The sequence below is a fragment of the Mustelus asterias genome, chromosome 1 (assembly GCF_964213995.1).
Source record: "Mustelus asterias chromosome 1, sMusAst1.hap1.1, whole genome shotgun sequence".
NCBI classification, from domain to species: Eukaryota; Metazoa; Chordata; class Chondrichthyes; order Carcharhiniformes; family Triakidae; genus Mustelus; species Mustelus asterias.
In genome coordinates this window covers 43,126,630-43,154,288 of record NC_135801.1, presented here as the reverse complement: position 1 = coordinate 43,154,288, position 27,659 = coordinate 43,126,630, and the positions used below count along the sequence as shown (strand labels likewise).

General features: G+C 45.0%; 1 protein-coding gene across 1 annotated transcript in view; it reads left to right on the top strand.

Moving 5' to 3' along the window:
• Positions 1 to 27,659, top strand: part of glrbb (glycine receptor, beta b) — a 290,676-nt gene that overhangs the window by 56,349 nt on the left and 206,668 nt on the right. The window contains exon 2 of the mRNA XM_078212000.1: positions 13,283 to 13,389. Within this exon, the coding sequence (XP_078068126.1) occupies positions 13,283 to 13,389 (107 nt within the window). The remainder of the gene's footprint in view (positions 1 to 13,282; positions 13,390 to 27,659) is intronic.

Genomic DNA, 27,659 nt, shown 5'->3' with positions numbered 1-27,659 from the left:
TAACGACGAGTGTTCCTGGTTGAACTGTGTGCTGAGTTTCTGTAGGAAGTCCGTAGTGTCGCGACACAAGCTGGGGGATCTTTGTCCAATGGGTCTCAGGATGCTTTCGGCGTAGCCGGAGAGGTAATTGCACAGGGTCTCAGTGTCCGATACGATGGGACGGCTGGGTGTGTTGGCCTTGTGTATCTTCGGGAGTAGAGATCTCCAATGCAGGGAGTACGTGGGATGAGAGCACGGAGGGTGCTCTGAAGTTCCGGATCAAAGGTCTTGATCAGTTTGTTGAGTTGACAAGTGTGTTCTTTGGTTGGATCTGCGGGTAACTGGAGCGGAGAAGCTGCGACATCTTCTCCGGAGCCTTCAACATGTCGCCAAGGCCATCCCCGCACCCCCACTTCTTGCCTTCAAACAACCGCACCACCTCAAACAGACCATTGTCTGCAGCAAACTACTCAGCCTTCAGGAGAACAGTGACCATGACACCACACAACCCTGCCACAGCAACCTCTGCAAGATGTGCCGGATCATCGACACGGATGCCATCATCTCATGTGAGAACACTATCCACCAGATACACGGTAAAAACACTTACAACTCAGCCAACGTTGTCTAACTGATACGCTGCAGGAAAGGATGTCCCGAGGCATGGTACATTGGGGAACCATGCAGACGCTACGACAACGGATGAATGAACACCGCTTGACAATCACCAGGCAGGAGTGTTCTCTTCCTGATGGGGAGCACTTCAGCAGTCACGGGCATTCAGCCTCTGATATTCGGGTAAGCATTCTCCAAGGCGGCCTTCACGACACACGACAATGCAGCATCGCTGAGCAGAGACTGATAGCCAAGTTCCGCACACATGAGGACGGCCTCAACCGGAATCTTGGGTTCATGTCACACTATCTGTAACCCCCACGACTTGCCTGGGTTTGCAAAATCTCACTAACTGTAGTACGCTCTTGAGCTTGGCCTGATTGAAGTCCCCGGCCACGATGAAAAAGGCCTCGGGATGTTTTGTTTCAAGGCTATTTGTGGTGGTGTATATTTCGTCCAGCACGATCTTCACTTCCTTTTGGGGTGGGATGTAAATTGCCGTCAGGATAACGGAGGTGAACTCCCGCGGAAGGCATAGGGGCGGCATTTTAGCGTCAGGTATTCTAAGTCCGGGGAGCAGAAACTCGCCAGTGTTGCTACATTTAGGCACCATGAGGTGTTGATTAGGAAGCAGACCTCACCTCCTTTCGCCTTGCTGGGGCCAGCTGTGATTCTCGCCAGAGAGAACCTCTCCCAGCGAGGTCACACAGGCAAGTGAGTCCAGACGATTACGTCCTGGGCTCATTAAACCAATGTAAAATAGCATTTCAATATAATTTATTCAGCCTCACACTGGAAATGGACGCGAGGCTGACCTCGCCGGATAGCTGGTGCCAGTAAGATTGCGACAGGCGATTGGTTTCTCAGCTCTCGCGTGATCTTACTGGCCGGCTCGCCCGGCCCATTGGTTGGTGGGGCGCAATGTTAAGATCGCTCCCAAGATCTATTCTTTCTTGGAAGTAAATGGACAGTTGAAAGTTTAACTATTTACAACGTGACATTCTCAATACTTTTCTGGGACTTTGGATATGTGCAGTTTAACCTTTGTACACACGTTGACCGAAATCTTCCAGTTTCTGCATTGTTGGATGGCACATATGTTAGAAGCCATGTGTCAGGACCCAGTAGAGGTCCTGTTGTTAGACATACATTGAAATTGCCTGGGAAGTTAAAACTGTCTATGGGCTGATTCCTGTTGCCCTGGACCCTCCACAAGTGTCTCCAGTCCTGAGCTTACACTTGAGACTTGAGCCAGATATGCGGGACTTATCTGGACACTTACCCAGGAAATGTTAGACAGTTTCATACCTGGTCAACAGCTTTAAAACAACTGAACATCACAGGGAGGGGCTGCCGGCCGCAAATTCTGCCCCAGTGCCACTGGAGAGGTTTCCCCTATGTTCTCCTGGATCTACTTGCTTGGGTCACATAGAAATTTATTCAATGCTCACCTTTCTGAGGGTGCCTAGAAATACAGGCACCTTCATTTTTCCCTTGCTACCTAGGCAGTGGCCACCTCTCTCAGTCGCACTGCCAAGCTCCAGAGCTGTTTGGCCTCTGATTGGGTCAACAAGTGGAAGGCCTGTCAAATCTTATTGCCCCATTTCCCCACCTGTTGGTTCTGAGTTGCCTCCTCTCATGCAAATTCCTGCATCCCACCCAAGCGTGTTGGCCACCTGAAAGCAGCTTTGCCCCAAGTATTAAAGTTGCACTCAAATGTCTTTTAGCGGGGTATAGATGTTTCAGTAAGTGTAGGGAAGCTGGTAAAAGAGGTGGAGGAGTAGCATTGTTAATCAAGGATAGTTTAACGGCTGCGGAAAAGCACTTTGAGGGGGATATGCACACTGAGGTAATATGGGCTGCAGTTAGAAACAGGAAAGGAGCGGTCACGTTGCTAGGAGTTTACTATAGGCCCCCAAATAGTAATAGAGATGTGGAGGAAGAAATTGCTAAGCAGATTATGGATACGTGTGGGGGTCACAGGGTCGTTGTCATGGGGGACTTTAACTTTCCAAATATTGATTGGAACCTTTGTAGGTCGAATAGTTTGGATGGGGCACTTTTTGTGCAGTGTGTGCAGGAGGGTTTCCTGACACAATATGTGGATAGGCCGACAAGGGGTGAGGCCACATTGGATTTGGTACTGGGAAATGAACCGGGCCAAGTGTTAGATTTGGTTGTGGGAGAGAACTTTGGAGATAGTGACCACAATTCGGTGTCTTTTGTTATTGCAATGGAGAGGGATAGGGCCGGACGGCAGGGCAAGGCTTACAATTGGGGGAGAGGTAATTATGATGCGATTAGGCAAGAATTAGGGGGCATAAGATGGGAACAGAAACTGTCAGGGAAAGGCACTGATGAAAAGTGGAACTTTTTCAAGGAACAAATACTGGGTGTCCTTGATAGGTATGTCCCTGTCAGGCAGGGAGGAAATGGCCGAGTGAGGGAACCGTGGTTCACAAAAGAGGTGGAATGTCTTGTGAAAAGGAAGAGGGAAGCTTATGTAGGGATGAGGAAACAAGGTTCAGATGGCTCGATTGAGGGTTACAAGTTAGCAAGGAATGAGCTGAAAAAGGGGCTGAGGAGAGCTAGGAGGGGACATGAGAAGTCCTTGGCGGGTCGGATCAAGGAAAACCCCAAGGCTTTTTACTCTTATGTGAGGAATAAAAGAATGACCAGGGTGAGGTTAGGGCCGGTCAAGGACAGTGGTGGGAACTTGTGTATGGAATCAGTAGAGATAGGCGAGGTGATGAATGAATACTTTTCTTCAGTGTTCACCAAGGAGAGGGGCCATGTTTTTCAGGAAGAGAAGGTGTTACAGGCTAATAGGCTGGAGGAAATAGATGTTCGGAGGGAGGATGTATTGGCAGTTTTGAATAAACTGAAGGTCGATAAGTCCCCTGGGCCTGATGAAATGTATCCTAGGATTCTTTGGGAGGCGAGGGATGAGATTGCAGAGCCTTTGGCTTTGATCTTTGGGTCCTCGCTGTCCACGGGGATGGTGCCAGAGGACTGGAGAGTGGCAAATGTTGTTCCTCTGTTTAAGAAAGGGAATAGAAATGACCCTGGTAATTATAGACCGGTTAGTCTGACTTCGGTGGTTGGTAAATTGATGGAAAAGGTCCTTAGGGATGGGATTTACGACCATTTAGAAAGATGCGGATTAATCCGGGATAGTCAGCACGGATTTGTGAAGGGCAAATCGTGCCTCACAAATTTGATAGAATTTTTTGAGGAGGTAACTAGGTGTGTTGATGAAGGTAGGGCGGTTGATGTCATATACATGGATTTTAGTAAGGCGTTTGATAAGGTCCCCCATGGTCGGCTTATGATGAAAGTAAGGAGGTGTGGGATAGAGGGAAAGTTGGCCGATTGGATAGGTAACTGGCTGTCTGATCGAAGACAGAGGGTGGTGGTGGATGGAAAATTTTCGGACTGGAGGCAGGTTGCTAGCAGAGTGCCGCAGGGATCGGTGCTTGGTCCTCTGCTCTTTGTGATTTTTATTAATGACTTAGAGGAGGGGGCTGAAGGGTGGATCAGTAAATTTGCTGATGACACCAAGATTGGTGGAGTAGTGGATGAGGTGGAGGGCTGTTGTAGGCTGCAAAGAGACATAGATAGGATGCAAAGCTGGGCTGAAAAATGGCAAATGGAGTTTAACCCTGATAAATGTGAGGTGATTCATTTTGGTCGGACAAATTTAAATGTGGATTACAGGGTCAAAGGTAGGGTTCTGAGGACTGTGGAGGAACAGAGAGATCTTGGGGTCCATATCCACAGATCTCTAAAGGTTGCCACTCAAGTGGATAGAGCTGTGAAGAAGGCATATAGTGTGTTAGCTTTTATTAACAGGGGGTTGGAGTTTAAGAGCCGTGGGGTTATGCTGCAACTGTACAGGACCTTGGTGAGACCGCATTTGGAATATTGCGTGCAGTTCTGGTCACCTCACTATAAGAAGGATGTGGAAGCGCTGGAAAGAGTGCAGAGGAGATTTACCAGGATGCTGCCTGGTTTGGAGTGTCGGTCTTATGAGGAAAGGTTGAGGGAGCTGGGGCTGTTCTCTCTGGAGCGGAGGAGATTGAGGGGAGACTTAATAGAGGTTTATAAAATGATGAAGGGGATAGATCGAGTGAACGTTCAAAGACTATTTCCTTGGGTGGATGGAGCTATTACAAGGGGGCATAACTATAGGGTTCATGGTGGGAGATATAGGAAGGATATCAGAGGTAGGTTCTTCACGCAGAGAGTGGTTGGGGTGTGGAATGGACTGCCTGCAGTGATAGTGGAGTCAGACACTTTAGGAACATTTAAGCGGTTATTGGATAGGCACATGGAGCACACCAGGATGGTAGGGAGTGGGATAGCTTGATCTTGGTTTCAGATGAAGGTCGGCACAACATCGTGGGCCGAAGGGCCTGTTCTGTGCTGTACTGTTCTATGTTCTATGTTCTATGTATATATTACAGGCAGACGCACATGCCCCAGGGGCCTTCCCATGCTCAATTAGCTATGCTTGGGTTAAATGCAGAAGTCAAAAAGGTCCTGCTGGCTTCCAAACGTGCCGGCATTTCGTGCTCTATTAATCTGCTGTAGGCATCGACACCTGCTGACACCAGATTAAAATTCCATCCTGTGTCATAGTGAGAGGCAGAGTATTATGCAGCAATGTTCTGACTAATAGTCTGTAGCAACCAGATTTCCTCAACAGCTGACCATAGACCCAGGATGTTGCGATGTATGGGATGTCGTTCTACATTTTAGAAATGCAGGTATTCATTGGGAGTTTGGTCTGTCTGGCATCATGCCTTCTTCCTGCACCATCTCCCTTCTCTTTGCTTGTTTGAAGGCCATGATGTTTTACTGATGCTGCACGACCATCAGCATTCAAGGACTGTATACCACTATCTATACACCCCTCCCCATCACCTGGACTGTTGGATCGAGAACTTGTGTAGTCCCTTAAAACTGTCTCTGCACTTCGTTATCCAAATGAAGGTTCTGCCTCCCATGTACTTCAGGAGTACCTCATGTGTTGTAGAATGGCAGGTAATCCTAATTCTGTGTTGGGATTGTGATACGTGACACAGCACAGTGGTCTAAGCTTATTTGTGGAGAAAACATAAAGTTATTATCATGATATATCATGTAACACTCTAGAAATGAAACACGGTTCATGTGAAGGTACATAAAATAGTGATTTCATATTTGGCAAGCTGCGCGAAAAAGCATGAGTTCAGAGAAAAGACACCACAGAGATACAGGCAGATATATCAAAGTGGGTTTTAACTCTTGGTATGTTTGTGGAGGGTGTGACAGGAGGAATATCCAGTCGGAGAACTGAGTGTTCAACCTGAGACACTGTCAGTCCAATATCAAAGTTAGAAAGTGTTGCACTGTCCCCTGTCCAAAACTAATAGGAATTACATGAAAGCTGCTGGGCAGGAATGAAAATTTAAATAGAAAACCCTTGCGTTTGGTGACCCAAAATATAAATTAAAAATAAATTAGTATTGTGGGCAAATGTTTGGGAAGTGAAGCCCTGTTTCTGAGAACACAGTTGGAATCCTCATTAAGTGAAATAAAATGATTTATTTTGGTGTCCGTTGACTCCTGGTCTGGATGTTTGGTTGGTGATCTGTCGGCCTCACTGTGTTGCAGTGCTGGTGATATTATCAACCCCAACACCTTTCACACCCAGCTAGAATAGTGATCCCCCCGCAATGTCTATTTTGAGGTAAGTTAAGTTGCTGGTGTGTATGAATGCAGAGTACAGTGAAAACCCTGTTCACCAGAACCATATTAATGACCCCCTTGTTTTCATCAAGAAAGCTAGAATAAAATCTACCTCATCCAATTTGGCATTGTCATCTCAGGCTGCACAATTCCACCATTTTGCTCTGTTGTGTTAAGTTTTATTTCCTATGGCCATCACGTGATGTCTTGTGTGACAAATTTAGTTGAAATCTGCTTTTATTGAAGTCAGGGAAAAAAATTTCCGACCTCTTGCCACATTTTGTGGGTGGCAGGCATGGAATTGACCCAACTGGCAGCATCTTCCCTGGATTGTTTCCCTGAATGTGGATCAATCCAAAGCTGAATATTGCAGCCTTCCTGGAAAGGACTCTTGCACAATCAATCCCATAACTGCTTTGATGAAACATTTTGCTGGTTGACATTTTGGACATAGAAATCATAGAAACCCTACAGTGCAGAAGGAGGCCATTCGGCCCATCGAGTCTGCACCGACCACAATCCCACCCAGGCCCTACCTCCACATATTTACCCGCTAATCCCTCTAACCTACACATCCCAGGACTCTAAGGGGCAATTTTTAACCTGGCCAATCAACCTAACCCGCACATCTTTGGACTGTGGGAGGAAACCGGAGCACCCGGAGGAAACCCACGCAGACACGAGGAGAATGTGCAAACTCCATAGTTGTTACAGTTTTGATGCACATTGTGTTGAAATATGCTTCCTGCTTGTTGGAATGTTAAATAAAGATTTTAAATTTTTTTTAAAAAAAACTTGGTTAAACCATCCAATATCATTTAATAGAGGATACCTGAAGTTATAGAAAGAAGGTTGTTTTATCCCATATCCTTTCCTGGTTTCAAATGTGGGTTGCAGGAGAAAGCAATTCTATTAACTTACTGCACCATTCAGCCTATCTTCTGGATTTTCTAAGTATTTAAAGAACTGTAAACTTAAGCGAGGCCTTTATTAGAGCTGAATAATTTTGATCACCATAAACGTTGACTGAATAGGTACTTCATAGGCGGGATTTTCTGCCCCAAGGCCGGAAATTCATGCCTGAGGTCAACGGACCTTTGCATGGTCCATCCCCACCCACTATGATTCCTGTGGCGGGCGGGACGGGAAAATTCCACAGTGTTTAAGCACTGTTTCAGTTGCATTTACAACCCTGAAGAGAAGCTGATCTCTTTAAATTATCTGCCATGTTTTACTTACTTTTTCTGCCAGAAACAATGTGAAGTAAGGAAATTGCTGGAAGTACACAATAGGTCACTCAACATCTGGAGCAAAAGACATGTAATTCAAAAAAGTGAAATTTGGCGATTTTTGTTACAAGGAATAGGAACAGGAGTAGGCCGTTCAATTCTACAAGCCTCCTTCGCCATTCAATAACCCTTGATTCCCTTACTGATCAAAAATCTATCTATCTCAGCCTTGAGTATAAACAAAGACTCTACCCCCACAAATTCCATATCATAACTCATAGCATAAAAATAACATTTTCTGAAATTTCCCTTAGATTTTTGCCATTTAACTTGTATGTGTGCCATCTAGTTACCAGTCCTCTTGCCAGTGTAAGCATTTTGCCCCTATGTATTCTATCAAAACCCCATATCATTCGAACAACTGATGTCATTAGGATAGATTGGAGAGGTTGAGACTATTTTCCTCAGAAAAAAACAAAGGCTCAGAGGAGACTTGATAGAGACATTCAATATCCTGAGAAGTATGTACAGGGTAAATAGTGACTAACTGTTCCCACGCAAGAGTAAATCAAGAACTATGGGACATAGATTTGAAATAATGGGCAAAAGAAGTAAAAGTGATGTGACAAAAACATTTTTCACCGAGGATGTTTGGAGTCTGGACAAACTTCTTGAGAGGATGGTGGAGACAGGTTTGGTTGAATTATTGAAAAGGGAATTGGATCGCTATATGAAAATAAAAAATGTTCAAGGTTACAGGGATAGGGTGGGGGAGTAGGATTAGATAAAATTCTCTTTGAGAGACAGTGCAGACTCGAAGGGCTGAATGGCCTCCTTCTGCACTGGAATGATTATGTGATAAAATCTCCCTTTAACCTGCTCTTCTAAGCAGAATAACATTGGCTTCTCCAGTTGTCCTCATCTCCGACATCATTCCAGTAAAATCTCTTTTACTATCAATGCATACTACTTTCAATGCGAGAAGTGTCACAGGTAAGGCAGATGAACTTAGAGTTTGGATTAGTATTAGAAACTATGATGTAGTTGCCATTACAGAGACTTGGTTAAGGGAAGGACAGGATTAGCAGCTTAACATTCCAGGATATAGATGTTTCAGGCATGATAGAGGGGGGTGTAAAAGGGGTGGGGGAGTTGCACTACTGGTTAAGGAGAATATCACAGCTGTACTCCGGGAGGACACCTCGGAGGGCTCATACAGCGAGGCAATATGGGCAGAGCTCAGGAATAGGAAAGGTGTAGTCATAATGTTGGGGATTTACTATAGGCCACCCAACTGCCAGTGGGAGATTGAGGAACAGATGTGTAGGCAGATTTTGGCAAGGTGTAAAAGTAACAGGGTTGTTGTGGTGGGAGATTTTAATTTCCCCTATATTGACTGGGACTCACTTAGTGCTAGGGGCGTGGATGGGGCAGAGTTTGTAAGGAGCATCCAGGAGGGCTTCCTGAAACAGTATGTAGATAGTCCAACTAGGGAAGGGGCCATACTGGACCTGGTATCGGGGAATGAGCCCGGCCAGGTGGTCGATGTTTCAGTAGGAGAGCAGTTCGGGAACAGTGACCACAATTCAGTGAGCTTTAAAGTACTGATGGATGAAGATAAGTGTAGTCCTCAAGTTAAGGTGCCAAATTGGGGGAAGGCTAATTACAACAATATTAGGCAGGAACTGAAGAATGTAGATTGGGGGCAGATGTTTGAGGGCAAATCAACATCTGGCATGTGGGAGGCTTTCAAGTGTAAGTTGATAGGGATTCAGGACCGGCACATTCCTGTAAGGATGAAGGATAAGTATGGTAAGTTTTGGGAACCTTGGATAACGAGAGATATTGTGAGCCTAGTCAAAGAGAAAAAGGAAGCATTTGTCAAAGCTAGGAGGCTGGAAACACACGAAGCAAGTGTGGAATACAAGGAAAGTAGAAAGAAACTTAAGCAAGGAGTAAGAAGAGCTAAAAGGGGTCATGAAAAAGCATTGGCCAGCAGGATTAAGGAAAATCCCAAGGCTTTTTACACATATATAAAGAGCAAGAGGGTAGCCAGGGAGAGGGTTGGCCTACTCAAGGACAAGGGAGGGAATCTATGTGTGGAGCCAGAGGAAATGGGCGAGGTATTAAATGAGTACTTTGCGTCAGTATTTACCAAAGAGAAGGACTTGGTGGACGATGAGTCTGGGAAAGGGTGTGTCGATAGTTTGAGTCATGTTGAGATCAAAAAGGAGGAGGTATTGGGGTCCTTGAGAGACATCAAGATAGACAAGTCTCCAGGGCCTGATGGGATATACCTCAGAATACTGAGAGAGGCAAGAGAGGAAATTGCTGGTACCTTGAGAGAAATCTTTGTATCTTCACTGGCTACAGGGGAGGTACAGTAAGAAGTCTCACAACACCAGATTAAAGTCCAACAGGTTTATTTGGTAGCAAATACCATAAGCTTTCGGAGCGCTGCCCCTTCGTCAGATGGAGTGGATATCTGTTCTCCAACAGTGCACAGAGACACAGAAATCAAGTTACAGAATACTAATTAGAATGCAAATCTCTACAGCCAGCCAGGTCTTAAAGGTACAGATAATGTGGGTGGAGGGAACATTAAACACAGGTTAAAGAGATGTGTATTGTCTCCAGACAGAACAGCTAGTGACATTCTGCAAGATCAGGGGGAAAGCTGTGGGGGTTACTGATAATGTGACATAAATCCAACATCCCGGTTGACAACCATGCAGACGCTACGACAACGGATGAATGAACACCGCTCGACAATCACCAGGCAAGACTGTTCTCTTCCTGTGGGGGAGCACTTCAGCAGTCACGGGCATTCAGCCTTGGATCTTCAGGTAAGCGTTCTCCAAGGCGGCCTTCACGACACACGACAGCGCAGAGTCGCTGAGCAGAAACTGATAGCCAAGTTCCGCACACATGAGGACGGCCTCAACCGGGATGTTGGATTTATGTCACATTATCAGTAATCCCCGCAGCTTTCCCCCTGATCTTGCAGAATGTCACTAGCTGTTCTGTCTGGAGACAATACACATCTCTTTAACCTGTGTTTAATGTTCCCTCCACCCACATTATCTGTACCTTTAAGACCTGGCTGGCTGTAGAGATTTGCATTCTAATTAGTATTCTGTAACTTGATTTCTGTGTCTCTGTGCACTGTTGGAGAACAGATATCCACTCCATCTGACGAAGGGGCAGCGCTCCGAAAGCTTATGGTATTTGCTACCAAATAAACCTGTTGGACTTTAACCTGGTGTTGTGAGACTTCTTACTGTGCTTACCCCAGTCCAACGCCGGCATCTCCACATCATGACTACAGGGAGGTCCCAGAGGATTGGAGAATAGCCAATGTTGTTCCTTTGTTTAAGAAGGGTAGCAAGAATAATCCAGGTAATTACAGGCCGGTGAGCCTTACATCAGTGGTAGGGAAATTATTGGAGAGGATTTTTCGAGATAGGATTTATTCCCACTTGGAAATAAGTGGGCGTACTAGTGAGAGGCAACATGGTTTTGTGAAGGGGAGGTCATGTCTCACGAACTTGATCGAGTTTTTCGAGGAAGTGACGAAGATGATTGATGAGGGTAGGGCAGTGGATGTTGTCTACATGGACTTCAGTAAGGCCTTGGACAAGGTCCCTCATGGCAGACTGGTGCAGAAGGTGAAGTCGCATGGGATCAGAGGTGAGCTGGCAAGGTGGATACAAAACTGGCTCGGTCAAAGAAGACAGAGGGTAGCAGTGGAAGGGTGCGTTTCTGAATGGAGGGCTGTGACAAGTGGCGTTCCTCGGGGATCAGTGCTGGGACCTTTGCTGTTTGTAATATATATAAATGATTTGGAGGAAAATGTAACTGGATTGATTATAAGTTTGCGGATGACACAAAGGTTGGTGGATTTGTGGATAGCGATGAGGACCATCAGAGAATACAGCAGGTATAGATCAGTTGGAGACTTGGGCGGAGAGATGGCAGATGGAGTTTAATCCGGACAAATGTGAGGTAATGCATTTTGGAAGGTCTAATATAGATAGGAAATATACAGTAAATGACCCCTTCGGAGTATTGATAGGCAAAGGGATCTGGGTGTACAGGTACACAGGTCACTGAAAGTGACAATGCAGGTGGAGAAGGTAGTCAAGAAGGCATACAGCATGCTTGCCTTCATCAGCCGGGGTATTGAGTTTAAAAATTGGCAAGTCAGGTTGACGCTTTATAGAACCTTAGTGAGGCCGCACTTGGAATATAGTGTTCAATTCTGGTCGCCACACTACCTGAAGGATGTGGAGGCTTTGGAGAGGGTACAGAAAAGATTTACCAGGATGTTGCCTGGTATGGAGGGCATTAGCTAAGAGGAGAGATTGGAGAAACTTGGTTTGTTCTCACTGGAGTGACGGAGGTTGAGGGGAAACCTGATAGAAGTCTACAAGATTATGAGAGGCATGGACAGAGTGGATAGTCCGAAGCTTTTTCCCAGGGTGGAAGAGTCAATTATTAGGAGGCATAGGTTTAAGGTGCGAGGGGCAAGTTTTAAAAGAGATGTATGAGGCAGATTTTTTACACAGAGAGTGGTGGGTACCTGAAACTCGTTGCCGGGTGAGGTAGTGGAAGCGGATACGGTAGTGACTTTTAAGTGGCGTCTTGACAAGTACAGGAATGAGATGGGAATAGAGGGATATGGTCCCTGGAAGCATAAGGGGTTTTAGTTAAGTCAGGCAGCATGATCGGTGCAGGCTTGGAGGGCCGAAGGGCCTATTCCTGTGCTGTAATTGTCTTTGTTCTTTGTTCTTCAAGCACTCTCTTCAAGACTTTGACATTCTTCCTGAAGTATGATACTACGAAACTATAGATTGAAACAGGATACTTTGGGAGAATAGACAACCCCCAAAATCCCCATCCAGACCCAACCATACCAGGAAACAGAACATAGATATAAGAACTGTAGGACTGGAGGAGGTGAAAGAGATGGGTGGGGAAAAGCCATGGTAGGATTTGAAAACAAGGGTGAGAATTTTAATATTGAGGCATTACCAGACTGGAAGCCAGTGTAGGACAGTCAACATTCGATGATAAGTGAATGAGACTTGGGGCAGGTTTTTCCAGCTGCGCTCACCCAATGCTGGAAAATCCTGCCCTAGATCAACCTTTGCATAGTGCGTGACCAGTCTGCTATGATTCCCATGAGGTGGGGCAGGAAAATTCCACTCTTGGTGTGGAGTTAGGATATGGGCAGCAAGGTTTGGATGAGCTCAAGTTCATGAAGGGTGGGAGATGGGAGGTTGGCCAAGGGAGCATTGGATTAGTCAAATCTACAAGTAACAGAGGATGAATATTTCAGGAGCAGATAAACTGAGACAGAGGCAATATTCCAAAGGTAACAGGATGCATGCTTGGTGATGGAGTGAATACATGAATGGATGCTGATCTCAGGGTCTAATAGGACACCTGATAAGTGTGGTTCAGTTGCAGATAATTGTCAGAGAGGGGGATGGAGCTAGTCGTAAAGATGGAAGTCAATGCCATTCATTTTCTCAATATTTCATTTGAGGAAATTTTGCACTCTCCAAAAGTAGGTGAACAAAACTGGAACTTTGCAATCATGTTATTGATCTTATTTTTTTTAAAATCTGTAAGTAAAATGTTGGAATGTTGGCACAGTCGTATCTTGGAATAAACAAATTGATCACCTGGATTGAACATTTAAATGCTTTTGTTTGTTGCAGTGAGCAGACAGCTGAAGATCTTGCGCGAGTACCTGCAAATTCCACTAGCAACATCCTCAACAGGTTACTTGTCCCATATGACCCAAGAATACGGCCAAATTTCAAAGGTTTGTGGCATATCATCTTCAGAATAATAGCAAACTTTCACTGTATGGATGTTGGAATCAGGATTATATTTTATGGAGGGTGTCTCAGACAGTAACTGTAAGCATGCACCCATGTGGGAATGCAATTTGGTAAATGCTCAATAATTATTTTTATAATTTCATCGAAAAAATCAATGGATGGAAGATCATAATTACCTGTAGGTGCTGCTCCATTCTGGGAGCGCCATATCATGTGGTTACAATGTTATTATGCCAAATGTATCTCCACCCCCTTTTTTTATAATTCATTGCTTTGTAAGGACTTTCATCATCAGTGAAAGCACATAATCAACAGTATAAGTTAATTTTCATTCCTAGTATGGCCATGAATCATTTGAGAAGTTGGCATCTGATTGGAGTGAGAAATCCTGACGATTTGTAAATACCTTGCAAACTTTTGGGAAACTGAAGATCAAACTGATGTCTGTAATTTCCATAATTGACATCAATCATCACACTGATACATTTTACTTTCACAATGGGGCTCTGGGTGGTATCAATTGGAACATATATAACATCCTGTTTACCACAGCATTATTTAGTATTATGCAACAACAAAAACAGTAACAACATGCATTTCTGTAGCCTCTTTTAGATCGTAAAACATCCCAAGGTGCTTCACAGGAACAGGATCAAACACAATTTGACAGCATGTCACATCTTGAGGTGGATTTTATGGGGGGATGGATTACTCAATCCTCAGCTGGTTGATATTTAACCTGTTTGATTGTGTTATGAACACATCTTCCTTGGCCATCAAGTCCTGGGGTAGTTCTTGAACCTGGAGCTTCCAGTTCAGAGGCAGGGATGCTATCCACTATACCACAAGAACTGGGGTGGCAATACTAATTAGAAAAGACATCGCAGTGTTGAGAAGAGAAAATGTTCATGAGGGGGAAAGGATAGAATTCATTTGTTCAAAGGTGAGAAGGAAAAAGTGTTGATCATGTCACTGTGGTTATTCTATAGGCCTACAAATAGTGAGAGAGATAGCAAAGCGAATCATAGAATCATACAGCGCAGAAGAGGTCCTTTGACCCATCGAGTTCGCACTGACACATCAGAAACACGTGAACTCCCACCTAATCCCACCTCCCAGCACTTGGCTCATAGCCCTGAATGTTATGATGTGCCACGTACTCCTCCAGATACCTTTTAAAGGATGTGAGGTAACCCGCCACCACCCTCCCAGGCAGTGCATTCCAGACCGTCACCACCCTCTGGGTAAAAACGTTTTTCCTCACATCCCCCCTAAACCTGCTGCCCCTCACCTTGAACCGATGTCCCCTCATGACTGACCATTCAACTAAGGGGAACAGCTGCTCCTTATCCACTCTGTCCATGTTTCTCATAATCTTGTACATCTTGATCAGGTCGCCCCTCAGTCTGTTCCAACGAAAACAACCCAAGCCTACGCAACCTCTGTTCATAACTTAAATGTTCCATCCCAGGCAGCATTCTGGTGAATCTCCTCTGCACCTCTCCCAGTGTAATCACATCCATCCGATAATGTGGCGACCAGAACTGCACACAGCATCTAGCTGTGGCCTCACAAACATTCCATACAACTCCAACATGACTTCCCTGCTTTTGTCACATCAACACAATATCTCAGAGATAGGCAAAAATATACACATTTGTAATATTGGAAAAGTTTAATTACCCAAACATTGGTAGGAATAATTTTAGAGCAGGCTTGTCCAAGGTGTGGCACGGCCCCTGAACCAGTTTCACAATTCCAGTCAGAGAAGTGAGTTTCAATAGAAGAATGTGTATTGGAGCTGCTCCTCCAATTACAGGCCAGTTCCCTCCCACATTTGCTGCCGATAGGCTGACCAGTGAGCCTATCAACAACAAATGAGGGAGAGAGGCACTCTCTGGTTGGAGGAGCAGTATACACCGCTATTGATGAGTGTACCGAGGGCCGGTGCACTGAGGGAAGCTGCGCTGAGGGAAGTGAAGGTATGGTAGGGCTGGAGCATGGGGAGCCAAGCAACAGCAGCGCTGAAGCCTGGGGGAGCCTGGCAACCGCAGCGCTGGAACCTGGGGGAGCCGAGCAACAGCAGCACTGGAGCCCAGGCGAACCTAGCCACAGTAGTGCTGCAGCCTGAGGAACCAGGTACATTGAGCAAGGAGAGCTTTTGGCAGCCCAGGGAATACAAGGTCGTTCTGGGCCCAGGGAGAGTGAAATCTTGCAGGCCCAGGGAGGAGATGGTGCCATGGTGAGAATGTGGGAGTGATAGATGACTGAATGTCTGTGAGGGATTGAATGAGTGTCAGAGTGTGTGTGGGAGTGAGTGAGTGAGTGTGACTGAGTGAGCGGGGGTGAGTGTGAGAGGCTGAGTGGGTGTGCGGGGAAGTATGAGAGACTGAATGAGGGAGTGGGGTGACTGAGAGACTGTGTGAGGGGGTGGGGTTGAATATGAGAGACTGAGTGGGTGTGAGAGTCTGAGTGAGGAAGTCGGGTTGATTGTGAGAGTCTGAGTGAGGGAGTGGAGGTGACTGAGAGACTGAGTTGAGGGATGGGGGGTGACCTTGAGAGACTGAGTGAGTGTTTGGGGATGAGTGCGAGAGTCTGAGTGAGGGAGTGGGGGTGAGTGCGAGAGTCTGACTGGGGGAGTGGGAGTGAGTGTGAGTTTGCTGTATGCTCAGTCTCTGGTTTGCCACTCTCACTCACTCACATCCACTCGCACACGCCCATCCACATAAACTGATCCTCTTGCACTCTGGTCATATTTATCACTTAATCTTCTTTAACTCAACTATTTCTTTCTATGCCATTGCAGTAATTTTGCTCAGCAGTTATTTCTTTACCTAGAACCCCAACTTTTCTGTGAAATTCAGTTTATTGCAGTGCCTTTTTTGAAATTTGCTCTTCCAACCCTTTAGTGAGGAAATTAAGTAAATATGGCCCCTCGAGCAAAATTTTCGGTGAAGTCGGAGAAGGGAGAGGATTTCCTGAAGTATGTTCAGGAGAATTTCCTTGACCAGTATGTTCCTACAGGATAGAGGCATTGTTGGATCTAGTGGTGGGGAATGCGGTGTATCAAGTATGCCACATGTCTGTGGGGGAAAATCGAGGAAAGAGGGATCATTGTATCATAGATGAAAAATGGAAAAGAGCAAGGAACAATCTGAAGTAGAACTTCTGTATTGGAAGAGAGCTGACTTCAGTGGGATGAGAGGGGACCTAGCCATGGTAAAATGGAACCAAAGACTGACAGGAAATCCGCAATGAAACAGTGGGCAATTTTGAAGGAGGAGATGTTTGAAGTATAGAATTGGTACATTTCAACAAGAGGGAAAGGTCGGGGAATCAATGTCAGTACTCACTGGATAATGGGAGAGACAGGGAATATGATGAAACAATATAAGAAGGTGTTGGTTGTGTGTTGGGTGGATTCTTCCAGCGAGAACCAGTCCAAACATAATAAATTGAGAGGGGAAGTGAAGAAGAAAACAATACTGGTAAAGAGAGAAGAAGAGATTAACATAAAGAGGGAACACAAAAATTTTCTACCAGCAATTAAATAGTATGTGGATGGTAGGAGGTGTGCTGGGGCCAATTCGGGACAGTGTTATATGCTTGGAGGCATGGGTTGAATACTGAAATGGGCACTTTGTTTGTGTTTTCACTGAGGAAGTGAATGCTGAAAATATATTGGATGAAGTGGTGTTGGTTGAGATAATGGACAACCTGAAGATTGAAAGGCAGAGTAAAAGGATGGCAATGCTTGGTGTATTTAAGTTCCCCAGTCCAGATGGTTTGCATCCCAGGTTGCTAAAGGAAGTTGTTATGGAGATAGGGGGAGGGCTTACCGTAGTCCTCCAAACTTGCTTAGATGCAGGGAAGAGGTCGGAGTATTGGAGAGTGGCAAATTATTATTCAAAAAAGGGTGCAAGGGGTTTCTGAGTAATTGCAGGCTGGAGGGTTTAAGCAGTATTTTGTGTTGTATATTTTATATCTGTTGCAGAGAGGACATTAGTTTATTTGTGTATAGGAACTTTATACAGTGCCTTAAAATGCCTACTGCATTCTTCTGGAGCTGGCTTCCAGCTCTTTCATATAAATAATAAAAGGTGGTAAAAAATGTAGGGCCGAATAGGGACCTAAAAGGGAATTGACAAATGGAGTTTAGGGACATGGTTGAGGTATTAAATAAATACTTTGCCTCCATCTTTACCAAGGAGGTAGATGCTACCCATTCCATGGTGACAGATGAGGAAACTCTGTCACTGGAAAAGTTCAAAATGGATTTGGAGGAAGCGTTGAATAAACGTTCGGTACTTCAAGTTAACAAGGCACTCTGGATATGATGCATTCAAGGATATTGAAGGAAGTGAGAATGGAAATTGCAAGGGTGCTGGCCATAATCTTCCAGTCTTCCCTAGACCCAGAGAAGGTGCCAAAGGACTAGAGAACTGCAAATGTTAGACCTTTGTTCAAGGATAACCCCAGCAAATACAGACCAATAAGTTTAACATCAGCGGTGGGCAAGTTTCTCGAAACAAATATTTGGAATAGGCTTAGTAGTCACATGGAGAAATGTGGAATGATTAGGAAAAACTAGCATGGACCTCTAAAGGGAAGTCATGTTTAACCAGGTTGCTGGAGTTTTTTGAGGAGGTTGACAGAAAGGTTCGATGAGGGAATGCTGTTAATGTGGTGTATATGGACTTTCAAAAGGCATTCGATACAGTGCCACACAACAGACGTGTGAGAAAAGTTATAGCTCATGAAATAAAAGAGGCAGTAGCAATATGGATGTAAAATTGGCTGAATAGTAGGAAGTATAGAATAATGGTCATTGGATATTTTTTGGACTGGTGGAAGGTCTGTAGTGGTGTTTCCCAGGGGTTAGTGTTGGCACCTTTGCTTTTCCTAATATATTTTAATGATCTCGATCTTAGTGTGCAAAGGACAATTTCAAAACTTGTGGATGATACAAAACTTGGAAGTATTGTAAACTGAAGAGGACAGTATAGAACTTTAAAATGAATGTGGAGTCGGTAGATAGGTGGCAGATGAAGTTCAATGTGTGAAGTGATTCATTCTGATAGGAAGAACATGGAGAGACAATACAAAATAAGGGTAAAATTTCTTAAATGGGTGCAGGAGTAGAGGAAACTGGGTATATGTGCATAGATCATTGAAGGTGGTGGACAGGTGGAAAAAGCAGTTAATAAAACAGATAGTATTCTGGGCTTTATTAATAGCGGCATAGAGTACCAGAGCAAGGAGGTTATGCTGAATATATATAAAACATTAGTTAAATGTCAGCTGGAATATTGTATACCATTCTGCGCACCACACTTTAGGAAGGATGTGAATGCATTGGAGGGAGTGTTGAAGAGGTTTACATGGATGAGAAACTTCAGTCATGAGGATAGATTAGAGAGGTTGGAACTGCTCTCCTTGGAGAGAAGAAGCCTAAGGGGAAATTTGATAGAGATATTCAAAAATCAATTGGAGGCTAGGCAGAGTAGATAGAGAGAAACTGTTCCTGCTTGTTAAGGGATCAAGAACAAGAGGGCACAGATTTAAAGGGATTTGCAAAAGAAGCAAATGTAATGTGAGAAAAAACATTTTCACATAATGAGTGGTTTGGGTCTGGAATGCATCGTCTGGAAGTATGGTGAAGGCAGGTTTAACTGAGGCGTTCAAGAGGGAATTAGATGATTATTTGAATAGAAATAGTGTGCAGACATATGGGGAAAAAGGCAGGAGAAAAGCACTAAGTCTTAGGAGAGTCAGTGCAGGCACGATGGGCAAATGATAACATGATAGCTTCTGTATGATAACAATTGTGTGATTCTTTCCACACCTTTGTTTACTTTTCCCAGAGTGCACATCCAGACTTAACCAATCAAGCACAGTGAGCACCAATAGTAAACAGGCTGATCTAATCAAAAGCAGAACAATCGAACACTACAATGGCTAAGGTTTAGAAATAATAATCTGGAGGAAAACAATAACAGGCATATGAAGAGGTTTGAGTTAAATGATTCAGCATGAATTTGTAAAAGATTACTTGACTAGTCAGATTGAATTATTTGATGAAGTAACAGAGAATGTTGATGAAAGGAATGCAGTGGATGCTGTCTGTTTGGATTTTAAGAAAGCATTTTACAAAATATTGCATAAAAGGCAGGTTAACAAAATTATTGCTCATGGAATAGGAGGGACAGTGCCAACTGGATTTTAAAAATTGGCTTTAATATAGAAAACAGAGAATATTGGTGAATTGTTGTATTTCACACTGGAAAATCACTGTTCTGTCCTAGAGCCTCTGTTATTCTGATATATATAAATGAGAGGTTGAAGATGTCTGCGAATACCACCGTCAACTGTTCCGCGCAGGATTTGAGTGCTCGTTCGGGTATCCCATCCGGGCCAGTTGCTTTCTGTGGGTCGACCTTTGAGAAGGCTGCAGTGACATCTGTGATGGTGACCCCAGATACAGATTCATCCGAGGCTTTTGGGGTACAAAGAACAGTACAGCACAGGAAACAGGCCCTTTGGCCCTCCAAGCCTGTGCCGCTCATTGGTCCAACTAGACCATTTGTTTGTATCCCTCCATTCCCAGACTGCTCATGTGACTATCCAGGTAAGTCTTAAACGATGCCAGCATGTCTGCCTCCACCACCCTACTTGGCAGCGCATTCCAGGCCCCCGCCACTCTCTGTGTAAAAAAACGTCCCTTTGATATCTGAGTTATACCTCGCCCCACTCACCTTGAGCCCATGACCCCTCGTGATCGTCACCTCCGACCTGGGAAAAATCTTCCCACTGTTCACCCTATCTATACCCTTCATAATTTTGTACACCTCTATTAGGTCTCCCCTCATTCTCCGTCTTTTCAGTGAGAAAAAGCCCAGTTCACCCAATCTCTCCTCATAGCTAAGACCCTCCATACCAGGCAACATCCTGGTAAACCTTCTCTGCACTCTCACTAAAGCCTCCACGTCCTTCTGGTAGTGCGGCAACCAGAACTGGACGCAGTACTCCAAATGTGGCCTAACCAGCGTTCTATACAGCTGCAACATCAGACTCCAGCTTTTATACTCTATACCCCGTCCTATAAAGGCAAGCATACCATATGCCTTCTTCACCACCTTCTCCACCTGTGCTGCCACCTTCAAGGATTTGTAGACTTGCACACCTAGGTCCCTCTGTGTTTCTATACTCTTGATGGCTCTGCCATTTATTGTATAACTCCTCCCTACATTATTTCTTCCAAAATGCATCACTTTGCATTTATCTGGATTAAATTCCATCTGCCATTTCTCGCCCAATTTTCCAGCCTATCTATATCCTGCTGTATTGCCCGACAATGCTCTTCGCTATCCGCAAGTCCAGCCATCTTCGTGTCATCCGCAAACTTGCTGATAACACCAGTTACACCTTCTTCCAAATCATTTATATATATCACAAATAGCAGAGGTCCCAGTATAGAGCCCTGCGGAACACCACTGGTCACAGACCTCCAGCCGGAAAAAGACCCTTCGACTGTTACCCTCTGTCTCCTGTGGCCAAGCCAGTTTTCTACCCATCTAGCCACCTCTCCTTGTATCCCATGAGCCTTAACCTTCTTAACCAACCTGCCATGAGGGACTTTGTCAAATGCCTTACTGAAATCCATATAGACGACATCCATGGCCCTTCCTTCGTCAACCGTTTTTGTCACTTCCTCAAAAATCTCCACCAAATTTGTAAGGCACGACCTCCCTTTTACAAAACCATGCTGTCTGTCACTAATGAGATTGTTCCGTTCTAAATGCGCATACATCCTGTCTCTAAGAATCCTCTCCAACAACTTCCCCACCACGGACGTCAAGCTCACTGGCCTATAATTACCCGGGTTATCCTTGCTACCCTTCTTAAATAACGGTACCACATTCACTATCCTCCAATCCTCAGGGACCTCACCTGTGTCCAATGAAGAGACAAAGATTTCCGTCAGAGGCCCAGCAATTACATCTCTTGTCTCCCAGAGCAGTCCATGATAGATGCCATCAGGCCCTGGGGATTTGTCAGTTTTAATGTTACCTAAAAAACCTAACACTTCCTCCCTTGTAATGGAGATTCTCTCTAACGGGTCAACACCTCCCTCTGAGACACTCCCAGTCAACAAGTCCCTCTCTTTTGTGAATACCGATGCAAAGTATTCATTTAGGATCTCCCCTATTCCCCTCCTTTGTCCCTGAGAGGTCCGACTTTTTCCCTGACAACTCTTTTGTTCCTAACATATGAATAAAATGCCTTAGGATTCTCCTTAATCCTATCTGCCAAGAACATTTCGTGACCTCTTTTTGCCCTTCTAACTCCCCGTTTGAGTTGTTTCCTACTCTCTCTGTATTCCTCCAGAGCTCCATCTGTTTTCAGTTGCCTGGACCTAACGTACGCCTCTCTTTTCTTTGTGATCAGATCCTCAATTTCCTTGGTTATCCACGGCTCTCGAATCCTACCTTTCCTATCCTTCCTTTTTACAGGCACATGCCTGTCCTGCAGTCTTATCAACTGTTCCTTAAAAGACTCCCACATGCCAGACGTGGACTTACCCCTGAACAGCCTCTCCCAATCAACGGCCACCAATTCCTGCCTAATCCGGCTATAGTTAGCCTTCCTCAAATTTAGCACCCTACCCTTAGGACAACACTCGTCCTTGTCCATTACTATCCTAAAGTTAACAGAGTTAACTTTAAGAGGGTAGGGGTCATGCTCTCGCTGACCTATTGCTCAAAACGAGTATAGAATGCATGGAGCTCATCAAGGAGGGGTGTGTTGATGCCAACGATTTTACATGCCTTTATCTCGTAGCCTGTTACGTCTTGCAGACCTTGCCATAATTGGTGGGAGTCCATGCGTGATAGGAAGTGATAGGTAGAGGCAATATAGCCGTAATAGCACAATTTTCAAGAGAATTAAGGGAAAGAGGGACCTGGGGTTTCATGTGCGTAGATCATTGACGATGACAGACCATATTGAGAGAGTAGTTAGCAAAGCATTTGGGATCTTGGGCTTCATAGATAGAGGTATTGAGTAGAAAAGCAGGGACAATATGCTGAACCTATATCTTTGCATTGGCCACAACTAGAGTATTTCTTCTTACTATTTCTCAACACACTTTAGGATGCATATGAGAGTCTTTGAGAGGATGTGGAAGAGATTTACGAGAACGATTCCAGTTGTGAGGAATTTTAGCTGCAAGGTTAGGTTGGAGAAGCTGTGATTGTTCCCTTTGGAATGAAGGAGATTGAGGGGAGATTTGATTGAGGTGTGCAAGAGTTTGGCAATTTTAGATAAGATGAAATGGAAGGCTGCTCCCAGAAGCTGATGGTATTAGAATTGGTGGACACCAATTTAAGGTTTTAGGAAGAGTTACAGTGTGGATATGAGGAGGAACGTTTTTATGCAGTGAATGGGAATGATCTGGACTTTGCTGCCTTTGAGGATGGTGGAAGCGAAGACAATGATTTGAAAAAGAAATTGGGAGGGTGCTTAAGGAAAATAAACTTTACAGGTATGAGAATAGAGGTGGTGAGTGGGAGTGGCATCGACTCAATTGGCCAAATGGCCTATATCTGTGCTATGATGACTTCATGGGCTGGATTTTTGCTATTGAAATGGGAAATCTGCTGATTTAGCAAACTAGTTGCCATGGAAACCCCATCGAAACGCACACAATTTTTGCTCTGGGTCGGCAGGGTCATGAAGAAGTCAGGCCTGCTGCCTCAAGAGGCAGTTTGGACGTGGCCACCGAGGGGGGTGAGTCCTGAGGCAGGGCTTTTGGAAGGCTTTCTGATACTTTAGCCTAAATTATATAAAATACTGTTCGGCCTTCTGCTCCTCACCTCACACCCGCCATTCCCCCCGTCATCCAATCCCCCTACCCTCTCAACCTCCTCATATCCCCTATGCCACCTTCATGCCCCATTACACCCTGCATGCCATAATCATGCCCCTCTCATAACCCCATGCCCTCTCAAACCACCATGCCATTTCCATGCCCCCCCCACCAAACCCTTATACATCTCCATGTCCACTCATCCTGTATCCACTGTGGGTACATCTCAAGAATCATGTGCTGAAAAGAATTACACATCTAACAATCTAAGAGAGCTATTACTCATAAAAACCTGACTCTGAAAAAAACCTCTCATTACTGAAACCCATTCAAAAATTAAATGCCTTTAAGTGATCAATCGGTTGTAAAAATAAGCAAATTACTATTCAGAAACCACATCAAGGAAATCTAATCTATTGACAGCCTCTTAATACTGTCAATCAAAGTGATGCAGATTTCCCCCCCCCCCCCCCCCCCCCCCCCCCCACGTGCTAAGATGTGGTTTTGGAGTTTTGAAATTCAGTCAAGCATTCATAATGTAAAGCCCTTGGAAAATGTCAACAATCAAGTCTGTTGAAGTATGCTGGAATAGATGACTATTGTTTTACCTAAGTTACACCACAAAGAAACATAGAAACTAGAAGCAGGAGTAGGCCATTCAGCCTTTTGAGCCTGCTCAGCCATTCATTATGATATTATGGCTGATCATCAAATTCAGTATCCTGATCCCCTCCATCCCCCCATATCCCTTGAACTCTTTAGCCTTGAACTTCTTGAAATCACACAACGTTTTGGCCTCAACTATATTCAATTGTAGTGCAGTCCACATATTCACCCCCTGACAGTGCCAGCCTGGCATTTCCCAAGGGGCACACTCCCCTTGCCCTCAGCCTCCCGGGGGGGCCTCATTAGCCTCCGGTTCTATGGGCGAGGCCAACGCGACTGTTCCCCATTCATGGGGAGCAGATGTTTTCCTCCCCTGAGAGAACCTCTCCTGGTGAGGCCATAAAGGCAATTGAGCCTGGATGATTGAGTGTCGGGCTCACTAATGCCATGTAAATTAACATTTCCGGTGAGAGGCTGAATAAATTATTTAAATATATTATATATTTTGGCACTGCCAGCCTTACACCTTGGTAATACCCACCAGGCACCTTGGCACTGGACAGTGTCGGGGGGGCTATGGGGGTGGGGCCTATGGGGGCTTATGGTGGGTGGGAATTATTGGGGGTGGGGCATATGGGGCCAGGGCTTGAAGGGGCAGCCAGATCAGGGAGGGAGGGAGGGCCCGCTGCTACTGCTCTGCATTGTGACCATTGGGGGGATGTGATCAGTTTGGGTGGCGGGGGTTGCATTTCTGGGTGGTGTGGGGTTCGTGATCAGCCGCAGGCCCCTGTGATTGCTGGAGGCAGGGGTCTGTGTTCAGGCTGCCTGCAACAGCAAAGGTCCGGTGGCGCTCTCTCTGTCTGTCAGACCTCCCTCTCTAGGCTGGCTGGTGAATTAAACTCTGCCCACCGCTTGTAACAGCTAGAAATTATCTAGCCCATATTTTCAATGTCTAAGTCCATAAGATTGGTAGTGAAAACTTACCCAAATAAAACCAGATCTGCAACTCTCCAATTTTTATGCTGGCTGGACACTTAGAATCATGATCTTAAGGGAATAGTTTTTCTTGTCAATCAGGACATTAATACCATCCATGTTCTATCAAATGCTTCCATACTCAGAGGAGGTTATACCAAGGGATGATTGAAATTATCATGGTCGTCCAAAAAGTCACACTAGAAATCTTTCAAAAGCTAATCAAAAATTCAAAAAAAGCTGGCAGATTTTCAGAAAAATGGAACAACTCAAAATTAGCTTTGACATAGTTAAACTGAAAATGCAGTGTAGCATAAACTTGTCATGATTTAAGCTTCAGATACCGAGCACTTGGTGAAGAAGAAGATAGCAATTCTTGCTGGCACTCATCAACACCTTGCCTTGAATCCATTCTGACACATTTCCACCATTCCACTCTTCCTCGGGTGGATGGAGCTATTACAAGGGGGCATAACTATAGGGTTCATGGTGGGAGATATAGGAAGGATATCAGAGGTAGGTTCTTCACGCAGAGAGTGGTTGGGGTGTGGAATGGACTGCCTGCAGTGATAGTGGAGTCAGACACTTTAGGAACATTTAAGCGGTTATTGGATAGGCACATGGAGCACACCAGGATGGTAGGGAGTGGGATAGCTTGATCTTGGTTTCAGATGAAGGTCGGCACAACATCGTGGGCCGAAGGGCCTGTTCTGTGCTGTACTGTTCTATGTTCTATGTTCTATGTTTAATCATGCTGGAATTTTCTTTCTCGTGTTCAGTTCACGTAGCATCCTTCTTTTCATTTCCCAGCTTCTACCTGCTGCGACTCTGTGAAATAAAGCTAGGTCATGTGCTGTGAATAGAAATTTAAGATCTCATACGGCATCTGTGAGGATTCTCATTTATAGGATGGTATTTAATGTAGGCGACGGGGGATCTTGCATGCCGGCTGGAGAGCCAGTGAGTGTTCTGTCCAATGGTGCTGACTATCGGGAAGGATGGTGACATTAGGTGCCAGTCAGGCACCTAATTTGGCAGCGGAAGGCTTTTCCAACATTCAAGGACCCTGGAAACAGAGGTCCTTTGATCTGCCAGCCAATCAGAAACTGGCAGCTGTGGGGACTGCTGCAGTAATGCATCCACCTGAGGTCCAGGCTCATTGGTGAATCCAGTCCATAGGTGAGTGATGGCAGGAGCGGGTTCATGGGTTAGGGGGTCACGGGTTGTAAGGGGGTCAGTATGAAGAGACTGTCAAGAGGTCCTGCTTGCTGATACCAGGTCCCTCAATCAGCACTTAATGCCTTTGAATAAGGGATCCCTTCCCACTATTTAATTTTATTTATTAGTCACAAGTAAGGCTTATATTAACACTGCAATGAAGTTACTGTGAAATTCCCCTAGTCATCACAGTCTGGCGCCTGTTCGGTTCAATGCACCTAACCAGCACGTCTTTCAGAACATGGGAGGAAACTGGAGCACCTGGAGGAAACCCACGCAGACACGGGGAGAACATGCAAACTCCACACAGCCGGGAATCAAACCTGGGTCCCTGGCGCTGTGAAGCAGCAGTGCTAACCACTGTGCTACTGTGCTGCCATATCCATCCAGGTGTCCACATTTATGGACTCTTCACATAGCGAGTCATTAATTGCCCACTTCAATTGGTGGGGGATGGGAAAGCCGTCAACTCAACATAACCACGGCTGAGGCAGGAAGGCAGCAGAGTCCTCATTGGCCACAATCCTTCTTGATTAAATTCCCACCATCAAACTCGTTATGGGGAAGTGCATTAAATTATGCCCATAGTGTGCAGAAGAGCTCTGTTCCCATGAATAGCAGCAACATGAGGTAGTAATAGCACTAGTGTAGTGTGGAGTTCAGAGTGATAGTGCAGCAATTGAGAAAGATCAGTGTTAAACAGATTCTCATTTCAAAACATTCACTGTTTGTGTGAAATGTGAATGTTTGACATCTATGTATCTGGTATGGAGGGGAGATCCTATGAGGAGAGGCTGAGGGATTTGGGATTGTTTTCGCTGGAAAGGCGGCGGCTAAGAGGGGATCTTATTGAAACATATAAGATGATTAGAGGTTTAGATAGGGTGGATAGTGATAGCCTTTTTCCTCTGATGGAGAAATCCAGCACGAGGGGGCATGGCTTTAAATTGAGGGGGGGTAGTTATAGAACCGATGTCAGGGGTAGGTTCTTTACCCAGAGGGTGGTGAGGGATTGGAATGCCCTGCCAGCATCAGTAGTAAATGCGCCTAGTTTGGGGGCGTTTAAGAGATCCGTAGATAGGTTCATGGACGAAAAGAAATTGGTTTAGGTTGGAGGGTCACAGTTTTTTTTTAACTGGTCGGTGCAACATCGTGGGCCGAAGGGCCTGTTCTGCGCTGTAATGTTCTATGTTCTATGTTCTATGTAAATTCAACATTAATTGTAGAAACTGCAGATCAAAGAAATCATCACTTTAGATATTTGTGTTTGTGAGAGCATTGGTAGATTGTTCAATTATAACAGTCTGTCTAATCATTCAGAGGTTGAGACATTAATGTATGCTCAAAGATAATGGGGGAAATTCTTCCAAAAAAATTCCAAGTGCCGAATTTGCATGAAAACTGGAGTAACTCCCACTGGTTTCTTTAGCGGGATTTTCAAAATGAATCTCCGACACTCTGAGCACTGTAAAGTGCCCGAGTGAGATTCAATCTGAAAATAAATGGGTGGGACTATTCCCGCTGGAGAGGCTGGCAGCATAGCGCTGAGTAGTGCTGAGGCTTAACCGATGCATGCGCATGCAC